Source organism: Diaporthe amygdali (assembly GCF_026229845.1).
Source record: "Diaporthe amygdali strain CAA958 chromosome Unknown NODE_5_length_1802954_cov_64_987939, whole genome shotgun sequence".
Taxonomy (NCBI): domain Eukaryota; kingdom Fungi; phylum Ascomycota; class Sordariomycetes; order Diaporthales; family Diaporthaceae; genus Diaporthe; species Diaporthe amygdali.
The window spans coordinates 1,709,321-1,722,408 of record NW_026517025.1 but is presented as its reverse complement, the minus strand read 5'-3'; the positions used below and the strand labels follow the sequence as shown (position 1 = coordinate 1,722,408).

General features: G+C 49.9%; 4 protein-coding genes across 4 annotated transcripts; 1 reads left to right on the top strand and 3 right to left on the bottom strand.

The window, feature by feature from the left end:
- Positions 1–814: 814 nt before the first annotated feature.
- Positions 815–4,876, bottom strand: J7T55_015703 (uncharacterized protein; the record flags this gene model as incomplete). Its single annotated transcript, XM_053139960.1, has 6 exons — positions 815–1,053; positions 1,111–2,034; positions 2,143–2,830; positions 2,910–3,556; positions 3,609–4,732; positions 4,788–4,876. The coding sequence occupies 6 exons, from the start codon at positions 4,874–4,876 to the stop codon at positions 815–817; spliced, it is 3,711 nt and encodes a 1,236-aa protein (XP_052997421.1).
- A 704-nt stretch (positions 4,877–5,580) lies between these two features.
- Positions 5,581–6,541, bottom strand: J7T55_015702 (lactam utilization protein; the record flags this gene model as incomplete). Its single annotated transcript, XM_053139959.1, has 3 exons — positions 5,581–6,211; positions 6,277–6,282; positions 6,345–6,541. The coding sequence occupies 3 exons, from the start codon at positions 6,539–6,541 to the stop codon at positions 5,581–5,583; spliced, it is 834 nt and encodes a 277-aa protein (XP_052997420.1).
- A 2,096-nt stretch (positions 6,542–8,637) lies between these two features.
- J7T55_015701 (major facilitator superfamily transporter) lies at positions 8,638–10,929 on the top strand (the record flags this gene model as incomplete). The annotated part of the gene is made up of 6 exons (XM_053139958.1): positions 8,638–8,656; positions 8,964–9,089; positions 9,221–9,550; positions 9,620–10,273; positions 10,325–10,529; positions 10,581–10,929. The coding sequence occupies 6 exons, from the start codon at positions 8,638–8,640 to the stop codon at positions 10,927–10,929; spliced, it is 1,683 nt and encodes a 560-aa protein (XP_052997419.1).
- A 537-nt stretch (positions 10,930–11,466) lies between these two features.
- J7T55_015700 (Alpha-L-fucosidase 1) lies at positions 11,467–13,016 on the bottom strand (the record flags this gene model as incomplete). The annotated part of the gene is made up of 2 exons (XM_053139957.1): positions 11,467–12,249; positions 12,321–13,016. 2 exons carry the CDS (start codon positions 13,014–13,016, stop codon positions 11,467–11,469), a joined length of 1,479 nt encoding a protein of 492 aa, XP_052997418.1.
- Positions 13,017–13,088: the final 72 nt, after the last annotated feature.

Genomic DNA, 13,088 nt, shown 5'->3' with positions numbered 1-13,088 from the left:
ACCGAGAGGCAAGTCCCATAGCTAATGTGCACCATGCTGCAAGATCGGTAATCAGGCTTATAGGATAGCCATTAGAAATATTAGACGGACAAGGAGAAAGAGAAAACAAATAATAGGAGTGTACAATGTAAATAAGAATTTTAGAAGCCAAGTCCAAATATCATTTACCTCCTTCAATAGCAAATAATCACAGTTTTGTGAACAGACCTCTCGACCAGATGAAGTTGTAGTCCGGTAGTCTTAAAAGTTATCTCGTCATAGAATAACGGTATGCAAGACTCCTTCCCTTTTTATACGGGACCTTTTCGGGAAGAAGTGGCTTGGCCTCACTTCTTTAGGCGCACGATTCACTGATTGCGGTCCACGGTCACCAAGCATTGCAATCACGTCCCGGTTGGATCTGTTCAGCTCCATGCTTCGATAACGTAGATGGGCACAAACGATGTTGACCCTTTTGGATTATTCTTCAGTAGAGGTCGAAGTCTCTGAGTTTCGCACATTGATCTCATACTAAAGAGACCTGAGTTTTGAGCACTGCAGCACTGGCGCGTTGTATGACAAGCATTCCTTGTACAAGCCGCGTATCAACAGTAATAATCCAAAGACAGCGACGAGACTGATTGGCATGGCTATTGTTTCAACAGGTTATAGTAGAAATAGACTCAGCGCTCGACTCGATCCCAACTGTGTTGCTGGGCACTGTAGCAGATTCTCACAGGTGTGTCTTGCGAAAGATTTACAAACATCGATTAATATATCTGGCGTTGATCCTTGTTTCCAGTATTTTCATGCAGAATGGGAAAAGCTATGTCCTTCAGCATACAGTCCTAACCAGCACAAGAGGCTTTCCACTTTGGACTATATCATTTGGCTGGATCAGTAACTTCTCAATCTTTGAGCCCACGAGACGATCATCAACGACAACATTGATCTCCATTTTCATAGCCTCCAGGATTGTGACGGTTTGGCCCTTTTCAAGTACCTGGCCTTCTTCTACTAGCACCTTCCACACATTTGCGTTCACAGGTGCTTCAATAGTTTCAATATTTGGATCTAGGCTGACGGTTAGCACGTACTGAACTCGAGAAAGTCGCACAGGGTTCTACTCACCATCCAGCAAGCTTTGAATGCTTTCCATGGACACACCACTAGCTTTCTTCTCCTCGTCCCACTTAGCCAGTAGCTCTTTTTCAAGATTCACCATTCTCTCTTGAGCCTCTTCTTGTTTCTTTTTAATAACCAAAACCTCATCTTTGGTACTCTTCAGCAGCTCATTGTGTCGTTTCATGTCAAAGGTCGTGGATTCGACTTTGAACTCATACCTTCCGCTCCTAAATAAGGCTATCTCACGGTCGTACTCTTCTTGGCTTGCTTCGTAAAAAGTAATAACATCCATATCCTCATACAACCAGGGCCGGTCTTGGGAAAAGCCCTTCTTATAACCAAGCTTATCACAGGAAGGAAGGGTCAGGCCATTGAGCATATATCCGCCGGGGGAGTCAACTGGGTAAATGGCAAGGCACGATCCACCCCAGGACACTGTTCCTTCGGGGGTAAACGTCCTGGATGGGTTCATCTTGGGGCTGATGAGGCGGTGACGCGGGTCGGCAGGCAGGCCCAAGGGGAGGGCCATGAAGAATCCAAGTCCTATACATACAAACTCGGCCGTGAGCCATAGCTTGCGGAACTCCTCTGGAGTTATACCATTGTTCTCGGCGACGAATTTGAAGTTGTCTGGCAGGTAACTTGCATACGGCCTCTGGTTCGCCATGTACCGCTCGATGGATTGGTCCAGCCGGGGATGCGTGAAGGTCAGGGGCAACTTGAATGTGCGATTCGGCATCGTGATGGAGCTCAGATCGCCAAGGTCGTCTTCGAGACCGACAAGATAGTTGAGTAACTGGGACTGGGGAATGGCCAATCCGTTGTAGTAGATCATCATGGAATTTCCGATACAAACCGTGTTATAAATGCCCTCGCCAGTAGGGGAGAAGCGGATGGGCCCAGTGCTAGCTTCAAGCTTGTGCTTGAGTGCTGTGATGCGACATTTGTGATTGATATCAAAAGAGCCATGTCCTATAGAACAAGAGGTTAACTATTGAAGTGGAAGGGTTTTGGAATCTCTGTGTCCTATCGACTCACCATAATCCACTAGCAAATAGTCATCTCCCCCCTGGCGGTAGGCGGTGCGTGGTCTGCTGGGTGTTGCTTCAGAGAGCTTGATGACTGCCGGCTGTACCGATGCAGCCGCCTCTAAGATTGGCGTGGCGTTAAGGCTTTGCACCGTCTCGAACGAGCCAGAAGCCAGCCAATTGACAATGTTGTCTACGTATGCCTCGTTTGCTTTCCGGGACCAGAGAGCGTCTTCCAAGGACACGGCAACGAATTTGACCGTGTTCCCGGCGCGCAGCTGGCCCACTTTCCAGTAGTCCGCCTTTACAACAGTGAAAGGACAGACAAAGCCCCCGAAATCGGGACAATCATTTGGGAAGATAACTGGTTCGTCCCCAGTAAAGTTAATGCCTCCTATAGGGTAGCCGTACTCAATGACATTGCTGGGGTGCGAGCCGCCTTCTCCCCCCGACCGCCTGGCCCATTTGGGCCGAGGCCCAGTGAGTCGGATGCCGCCTCGAGCAGCATTGTGGGAGACCTCCCAATCTGTATTGTAGAACATGTCAATATCCTCGGGAGAAATGTATTCCTCACAGTACGGTCCATGCATGACATGCAGAACCCAATGCTCCTGATGTTTTGGCAAAATGCTCGCGGGTATTGCCCAAGTTGTTTCTGGATCTGGAGGAAGTTCGTCCACGATACGAAGAATGTCTCCCTTCAAAGATTTGTACGTCAGTTCTCATGGCCAATAGAAGGCTGTAAGAATATTGAAGCACAAACAGAATATGACTGACTTTCGCTATCGGACGACCCTGATAACCACCGACCAGTGTCAGTGGTACCGTCGCCTTGGATCCAAACCACTCTGCAACATTCAGAAAGCCCCCGTACACTGCCAAGTAAGACCTGCATCCCGCATTAGACAGGGTCTTCCCGATAGTCAGGCGCTGTCCTGCAGATATCCTCATGCGACGCCACATAGGGAACTCCTTGCCATCGAGTGTGGCGGAGATGGCTGCACCAGTGAGAGACACGATAGCATCCGCCAAGAATTTGAGATCTGGTCCAGTTAGTGTGATTTCCAGGCCTTCCATTCCAAGAGGATTGCCAACAAGAGCGTTAGCAATTTGAAATGACATTGGATCCATTGGTCCGCCATGTCCAAAGCCTCTGCCGATAGTTGGCCGGCCTGGATAGTCTTCGACGAGAGTGTAGGAGCCTCCAGCTAGCACGTCGATGGCCGAAGGACGGAACACAAAGGTAGAGAGGAACTGTGTAATAGTGTTGCCAGACTTGAACTCTGGAGAGTTCAGAATTGCAAGTAGAAAATCGAGATTGGTAGGGGGTCCACAAATGGATGACCTTGAGAGCACTGTCGTAAGCTCCTCGACAGTTTGCGATCTGCTTTGTGAAAGATGAAGCACTTTTGCCAGTAACGGATCTGGTAGGCATTGTCAACAATTGAGTACGTGGAACCCATTCAACCGACTCACCATAATTAGGACTGACGGTGAGTCCGGCTCGAACCCAGCTGTCAATACGTGTTCCTGGGAGCTCATGGAAGGTGACCTGCTGCAAGAGTCCCGGAGAAGGGGCGTATTCTCTGGCCGGATTCTCAGCGTAGACTCGCACTTCGATCGCATGCCCCTTTGGCTCTTGACACGATCTCGAGAGGTCTTCCAGCTCAGTTACTTCCAGCCCTCCTTTGCCTGCCAGTTGCGCGTCTGCCTGGCGAAGCATCAGCTCCACGAGGTCAACTCCATAGGCCATCTCCGTTACCCCGTGCTCCACCTGCAATCTGGTGTTCATCTCCAGGAAGAAGAAAGCACCGCTCTCATCATCAACCAGGAATTCAAGAGTTCCTGCACTAGAATACTTAATAGACTCTGCTAGCGACGTGGCAGCAGCACAGAGTTGTTTTCGTAAGTCAGGCCTCTTCTGCGCCACGAAGGGGCTGGGACATTCTTCGATCACCTTTTGATGCCTGCGCTGGATACTACACTCCCTTTCACCAAGCGTCGCAACCTTGCCCTGGCCATTGCCAAAGACTTGCACCTCGATATGGTGAGCAGCAGGGTAGTATTTTTCCAGAAACACGCCCGCATTCTTGAAGAGAGCCTCTCCACGGGATTTCACCGTCTGAAATGCCTTTCTCAGCTCGCTTTCGTCTGCGCAAGTCTGCAAGCCCATCCCGCCGCCGCCGGCTGTGGACTTGAGCATCACAGGATATCCAAGCCCCTCTGCTGCCTTCGCGGCGTCGTTGACATTCATCAGCAGTCCCTTCGTGCCCGGAACGACAGGCACGTCAGCAGCCAATGCCAGCTCTCGCGCCATGTGTTTCAGCCCGAACTGCTCGATACTTTCTGGACTAGGGCCGACAAAGTCCAGCCCTGCCGCAGCGACGGAGCGAGCGAAGTCGGCATTCTCAGACAGAAATCCATACCCGGGAATGATAGCTTGTGCGCCAGCATTTCTTGCTCTTTGTACGATCTGATCACCGTCGAGATAGGCTCTCGAAGCGTCACCATCAAGGAGCAGGGAAACGTCTGCTTCAGCAACGTGTTCTGATGCTGAATCTGGCTCGGTGTAGATAGCTACAGTCTTGATGCTCAGGCGTCTGATAAGGTCGTGTCAGTCATTTCGAGGAAAGATGCGACATGACATAAAGTTACGGAGAGTTATGAACTTGCCTGGCTGTCTTGATAATACGGCATGCTATCTCCCCTCTGTTCGCAATTAGGAGTGTTTTGAGGTGTTCCATTTTCGCAATCTAATTGTATGTGTGTAGCATCTGGCAGCCAGGTTCCAGTATTCATGAACGAGTTCCTCCTTCATCACCACATGACTACATCCTATGATATACCGCCTGGTGTGGGTCACGAAAGTTCGGTCGAAGGGGTAAGCCTATCTGCAATCGAATCTGGGAGTTTCCCCGCAGCAACGAGCTCGGATGAACCCAAGGACCTAGCTGCGTCATCACCCTGAGACAGCTTCATTGCCACAACTGGAAGCTCTAACCGACGAGAACGAGTGGCACAGATAAGAGATAGAGCTACCATATCTATGGAGGCGGGGAAGATTTGAATAGACAAGCCGCTGGGCAACAACTGTTATCGTAGAGGAGCCGTGTCAGCGTTCCTGAGTTTAACGCTTAATCCAAATAATGCCCCACATTAGCTTTATCTCTCGTACCATTTATATTCAGGGTTGGTGGGGATGACCGAGCCATCAAACCCTATTTTCCATGATGGGACCCAATGGAAGCCATCTGGGCAGCGTGCATCTATCAGGGGACCCTATCATGGTCATGCTCGAACTTTGGAAGCCGACCGCGAGAGTGAGAATAATGCTAGCGGAAGATGGACAGCACTGGTAATAGAGGCATAGGCACGACTTACGGGATCCCCACAGAGAGAAGAACACGTAGTGCTTTGATTCAGGTTCTGGAGACTGCCGTCACACTCTCTACGCGAAATCGTTGGCCTTATTGTACTCATCTACCACCTGACGAGCGGCCTGGACAATCTCCACGCAACCCGGCGAATCCGAATGGCAACACAAGGACACGGGGTAGTCTTTCGTTGGCAACTGAACCACCTCACCGGTCACAGCCGTTACCGCCGACTCTTCAACCTGCTGCCGTACGTGCTTCTTCACATCCTCAACGTTCCATGGCTTCTTCTTCCGGTCGATCACCAGTGACCCCTCGGCAGTGTACTTGACGTCCCCGTAGAACTCGGCTACGAATTCTATGCCCATCTCGTTGGCAACCTTTTCCATATGCGTCCCAGCCAGACCAAACACTTTGATACCCGGGGGCACGCCAGCCCAGACGGCGCGGCAGACCTCTGGATCGCGGCACATCATGCCATAGAGAATGCCATGGGGCTTGACATGGTTCAGCTCCATGCCCTCGGCGTCGAGGAAGGCCTTGAGCGCTCCGACTTGGTAGATGATATTGGCCGTGTGCTCTTCCGGGGTGAGCTTCATCTCCCGGCGACCGAACCCTTGGACATCCGGGAGGCCCGGATGAGCGCCTACCTTGACTCCGTGATGTTTGCACAGACGTACAGACTCGAGCATGTGTAGAGGATCACTGGAAACACAATATTAGACGCGCCGCTCTAATTCTGATCTTGCAAGCGAAGCACGTCAACTCACCCGGCACTGAGAAGTATGTCAGCATTTTCTACGTTGAAAATTCTCGTAATGCAAAATTTGGGACTCACTGAAAACCACATGCGATGTTGGCATGGTCAATCATCGGTATAAGCTCCTCATCTGGGCCGCATTTGAAGTTGCCGTATCCTTCTCCTAGGTCAACATTGATGAACGCTTTGCGCTTTGGGGGAGCCATTTTCTTGTCTGATGATAATTTGCCTTGGTCGTCAAATCGTTCAAATTCTGTATGTGTTGCTTTCTTCATCTTGATGATACGGACTGCTGAACCGTTCGAACCCCCCTTCCCGTGAACCCACTTTTGATGCCGAGCGTGGGTCAAATTGTGAAGCTAGAGGTTTGATGTCATGGCGATAAGGGGAACCCAGACCAACCCCGCTCCAACCGGCTTCCACATGAGTGACAGGGCTATGCCGGACTGCACGTCCGGAGATCTTGGACATATCCTTTACGTACTAAGACTGATCCATTTGTTGGCTGACTGAATTGAATTTAGACCTTCTGTAGTGTACGCTTCCATTGTAGAACGGGTAGTACAACCATGTCACCGAACTTTACTCCAGTAAGGGTAAAGGGGCAGTCATTCGCCCTTATCCTCTCGAACGTCTCCGGGTTTAATGCCTCCCGTTAGCGTGGCTACCTGGAAAGATGCAACGAAAAGACCGAACAATGAGCTTACATGAATTTTCGACCGGCAATGCTGGAGCAGCTGCGGGCTCAGGCACATATGGTCAACGCTCGTACATACTAAAGAGGCTCGAGCCCCATGAAGTGTTGGCTCTTGTACAGTCCAGCTAAGAAGACTGGAAGATGATGGGGGCATCTTGGTGCACCCATCCTATCCATTGGTTGCGACGGGCCACGATGAAGCCTGCTCAAACTTTGAAATCCGAGCTCAGTAGAGCATTCATTCAATGTATCAAAGTTCTATCGCCAAGATGGAGAAGAGCAGTGGGTGGTACTGGTAGCATTGAGTATTAGATTATTGGACAGAATGCACATGTTTATATTACTTTCAATAATAGGCAGTGTTCGGTGAAATGGCCGCCAGTGATTCAACGACTACCCATTTACTCTTGAATTCTAAGATGTTCCACAGGCTTTGATCAGTTTCGAGACCCTTTTCTCATGGGCACGACAAGATTCGTAGCTCGTTTAGCACGAAACTCAGGGTCCACTATCCAAGGGAAACACTTTTTTGAAGGCTCGTCAACTATCCTCATTGGGCGAGACTCTTTGCATGTTTATACACAGGGCTGCGAATATTTGCTCGACAATAGGGTCTCGCCTCCCATTGGTCACGCCGGGGCATTGCTGACAATACACAAATGACACCAGTCAATAAGCCACAGAAATCTCTGCCCTCAGAAGCAACTTGAGAACTGGTAACGGAGCGAGTTTACCACCATCATTCCTCGACAGGAAATAAAATCATGCCAAAAGTGGCGTGTCTTTCCCTACATAACTTGTGAGGCCACCTGCAATGCAACATCCCAACCTCAGGCGATAAGTATGGGTAGGTCCGGATACAACTCGAAGGCGAATGGTGACCAGGAGGAGGATATACAGGAGTGGCAAGACGCCCGGCACAAGCAGGAGTTGACTGCTCCAAGCATCGAACCAATCCAACCTTAGCCGATTTCTCTCTACGAATGGCGCAGTAAGCCTTGGAAATACAAAGGATACCCATCGTTCTCGAAATAGATGGCATCTTCCAACGACTTCTTTCTCTTCCGCAGATTTTGAAGCTTGAACGCTCGAGTTCTTCTCTTCATGCAGAACGGGGTTGTAGTAAGGAAAAAATGCTCTGTGTTATTGACGCCCGTGCTCAACGGGGCACAAATGATCAGGGCAACTCGGGATCGCTTCGAAATGATCCACGGCCAGATAGAATACAAGCCTTGGCAGAATTGGTCCCTCTGCTCAAATAACATAGTAGGATCCCACTGCGGTCTCGAATTCTTTGGCCTCTCTGGACGCTCTAGTTAATTTACATCGGAAAGATGACTATCTGGCATCATACGCCACTATTCATGGTTGGACACGTGCGCAGGATTATCACATCGCGACTGTAGAGAATTGGTTTGCTTCTAATCCTGGTGCGATCAGTCTTGCAGAGCAACAATTCAAAATGTCAAGCATTCACAAAGATTTTTCTAATGACTTGATTGTAAGATTAATTAGTAAGAAAAAACATGCTTCTGATTTGGCCAACCTGATGAATTTGACAAATTTCTGATGTCAAACGAAGGCCACTTTCTCTTCCAGGTCAACTTTGTCAATATGTAAGTTCATTTGGCGGTAGGCATCAACAAACAGAGCCTTTCCAGCTCAATCGCTACTATGGGTCGGCCGCCCTGCGGTATGCTGAGTGTTCCCACTGAAACCCCATTGTGCTCGGCTCGGCAGGTCGGCGGTAATGTAATCCACATCTACAACACCTCGAGCTGGGATGACTCGTAATGGGTTTCTTGGCCGGTAAACTCCACTAAGACTCCGTCTGAAGCATGGCCCATCGCGCTAGCGGTTGGCTTCGCGAGGCAAAGTGAGCTTGGTGATGGCTTGTGGGTCCTGGTTAATCTTATCAGATGATCTCCGAGGGTATCATGAGCCTTGGCACACATTGAACCGAAGAAAACCTTGCATGCTAAGACAAAAATTCTGTACAGGTTTCTCCATAACCCTAGGCTACTTTCGCTTTCGGACCTGTCTTACGTATTCTCGTGGCCCCATTCTGTCCGGTCCGACCCAAGGTCCAGTTCCTGGCACCGGGAGTCGGCCATCGCACAACAGCAGTGAGCAGTTAAAGACGGAGCATGCTTCAATTGCAGTCCTTGCCTCGAGATCTGATCCATCCTTTCTTTCATTTTTGTATGAGGCCGTGATTGAAGTGTGGAAACTTGTCTGACAATGGCAACTCACGCAGACCCCGAGTCCGATAGGACGAAGGAGCCCGAAGACCTCGTTAATGAAGTTCCTTTGTCACGGAACCCCTCCTCCACCGAGGAGGCCAAGCCGAGCCCACCGCTATACTGGAAATTTATTGCTGTCATCCTCATCTCCTGCATCAGCTTCGGCTCATCATGGAGTTCTGGCATTACGGGCGCGTTGAAGTCCACCTTGAAGAAGGAGTTGGACATCAACAACAAACAATTTTCGCTGCTTGAGGCTAGTGAGGATTTCATGGTCACCCTCTTGATTCTATCCAGTGGAATCGTAACAGACAGGATCGGAGGCGCCGGAGCAATGTTGTACGGTGCGTGAACATTATTATTGTAGCAAGTTGAAGTTTTGGGCTGACAGCGGAGGATGCACGCGAACACAGGCAACATTATATATTCCATTGGCTCCATTATCGTTGCCGCTGCAGCCCAGGTCCGCTCCTTTAAGCTCATGATCGGTGGCCGAGTCATCCTCGCTCTTGGTGACATTGCAACCCAAGTGGCCCAGTACAAAGTCTTCAGTTCCTGGTTCTCGCCCAACAATGGCTTCGCTTCGACTTTAGGTTTCGAGCTTGGTATCAAGAAAATTGGTGGCTTCGTTGGCAAGTCGTCAGCCAACATTATCGCGAAAAACACGGGCAACTTCGCATGGGTCTTTTGGATCTCAGTGTTCATGAATGTCTTCACCAATATTCTCACCCTAGTCTTTTATTGGTTCAACGGCATCGCACACAAGAAGTTCGGCAACTGCACCGACCCGGCAACTGGAGAGAAGCTCACGGAGAAGTCCAAAAAGTTCCAAGCCAAGAAGGTTCTAGAGTTGCCCTGGGTGTTTTGGGCTATTTTGTCTTTCTCGCTCTTCCAGACCAGCACTGCTATTGTTTTTACTCAGAACGCCACAGAACTTGCGGAGAAAAGATTCAACACTGACTCTATAACCGCTGGCTGGTATTCGGCAACTTTGCAGTACGCTGGCTTCTTCCTGGTACCGTGCATCGGTGCTTTTATCGACATATTGGGCAATCGCATAACATTGCGTAAGTTTTACAGCCACACTGCGACGAGAAGAGGATGCTGAACATACCTAGTCGCTATTTGCGGTACTGGAGTCTTCCTGTCAATGGCTCTTGTCAACTGGGCCACGGATGTGAAGGGAACCGCTGCCGCCTTTGGAATCTACGCTATAGCCTTCACCCTTGGCCCTACCACAATCATCGACAGTATCCGCACCTCCATGTGGCATGGCTCGACCTTCGGCTCTGCTTATGCGGTGAAGATTGCCACAAATAATGCGTAAGTGCTTAGCATGTTCGCAAAGTAAGGTCTCATCTAATGCATTTGCAGTATGAACATTGTCGTCCGTGTGGTCACTGGTGCCATTCAAGACGCGGATAACGACAGCTACGACCACGTGGTGATTGTTTATGTGATTCTTGCCGCCGCATCTGTGCTCGTCTCTATCATGTTGGTCGCGCTCTCGTGGTGGTCCATCGACCTCGGCAACTTGCAATGGACCAGAAAGCAGCGCATCGCCAATGGGGAGCTGTGGAATGAGAGGAAGAGGGCGTTCTATGAGGACAACGGGGCACGGAACAAGATGATTTCTAAGACTTGCTTCGGTGCTTTGATTATGCTGATCCTAGGTTCCTGGTCGGCATATTTCTGGGGTGTTGCTACCGGCAACAACTCTTGAAAGATGGCAAAGGTCATCTATAAATGGTAAATGGACATCTCAGCTGGTCGATGGCTCACAAGGCATTGCGCGGGGGAGGCTGGACGTGATCGGAAAGCTCTGTCAAGACACGGAGGCGGTCCGTTCCGGCTATAAGCTTGATACATCCCAGTATTTGATTTTTGATATTGTTGCCAAGTTCGCGCTCCAGACGCCCTGGGTGGTGTTGTCAATTAATTGAAGGCGTGGCGATGTTGATAATCTGGGAACGGCATTTGATCCCAGTCATGGCACGCGCAGGCAGATAGAGTCCCAGGCTATTCTGTGTAGATATAGAAATTCCCAACTTGTTCTTCAATCCAGAAGACTACGCATGTAGAGCCGCCAAGTTGCCAGCAAAGAAATGTTGTATATTCTTGCTTCTTGACAAAGAAGAATGAAGTAATTAGCCGTGTCACATCCTTTACTTATCTGAGTTGCAATTGCACCCGAGGTCAAATGACACCAGTTGGAGCAGACACGCAGGACATGGGAAGACATGTTGACCTCACGTGGACTTTACCCACACAGGTGGACATTCACCGACCGCCACTTGGGACTATCCACAAACTTTGTGGCGTTGACTACCACGCCCGTCACTGTCAGAGGCTTATCAAACAAGTCAATCCTCTTATGCCCAATGCTGCTTCCGTTCGAGACAAGACTCCAAGGTACATCCAAAGTCCCGTTCTGCTCCTCAGAGTCCACGATCTTCGCGTACACCTCATAAGCTCGGATGACTTGTCCATCGGCTTGGTCTTCCATAATGACGATTCGATCGATGGACGTAGGATGTTCAAAAGACAGTGCCACGCTATCCTCGGTAGTAGAGTTTGTAACCTGAAGAGGGCTGCCATAACACGACTGGATAAAGTCCCCGAGCTCCTTGTATCGCGCCGCATGCCGGGCTGGGACCAAACCGCTGCGATCAGGGGCGAGGTCCAGTTCAAGGATGCAGTTCCGACCAACGGTTTGATGGTAGACGTCAATCATCTCATCAAGAGACCGGAGTGGTTGGTCCTCTCCCCAGAACCACCGATCACCAGTCTGCAGTGTTGTGTCACATTCTGCTGGCGCAAAGTATTCGCTTGATGGATCTCCCCCGTCATTGGTAACGCCAGTTGACCATATCTCTTGGTTCGGTAAGCCCGTTTCCGTGCCTATCCACCTGATAGCATTTGCAGAGATACAAGTGCCGGCGGTATCGCATGAGTTAAAAATGCAAGCTTGAGGCTGAAGCTCCTGGAGCAGCTCCTCAATCTTTGCCCTCTGGCTGGCGCTATAGCCACCATCAAACCAAAGCTAGAAACCAACATCAGCATTTCGCAGGATCAATATCAGATGCATCATCGCCCCAAGTTCTGCCGACTCACCTCGGTCAAGGTTCCGTAGTTTGTCCACAGTTCGGTCAATTGAGCCAGCACTATATCATCGTACGTCTCGTTTGTGATCCGAATTTCGCCAGGAGACCAAGTGGCATTGACAAGCGAATTTTGAACGTTGAGAAAGTTGTTGACCACAGTGCTGTAGTAGAAACCATGTCCGAGACCATACTTCTTAGCTGACTCCGAGAATTGCTGAACGACGTCCGTCCCGCTGACTGGCGAGTCCGCTACTGTGTAATTGTACCTGCTTGTCGTATTGTCCCTCGTCTCGAATGACACAGCACTCGGCCACGTTGTAAATCCGCAATTATGTTTGGCAACCAAGGTCGCGTATTTAGCTCCTGAGGCACTGATGCTGTCCATCCATTGATCTGTGTTGAGCAGTGTTGGGTCGAACAGAGAAGGACTCGGTACCAGTCCTGGAACGCCGTTGCAACCGTCGATGCTTATATAAGTCGCAACTTCGAAATGGATGAGCATGCCTATTTCCCTATCTTGAAAGTCCAGTTGATCTTGAGTAGGAAGCGCGATCTTGGTACCGTCGATCGGCGACACGCGATACTTCGGGTACGTTCCATTGAGATCACGACGGGCGGGATAATTGGAGGGTGCATGGTGGATGCTGGCCTCTGCCACAGCTGCTGCTGCTGCCAAGCAGTGCAACAGTTGAAGAATTGGCATCATGATCACGGCTTCATCTAGCTAGGTTTCCCACATGTCACATTTATTTCTCCTACGAAGATCGTGTTTATATGT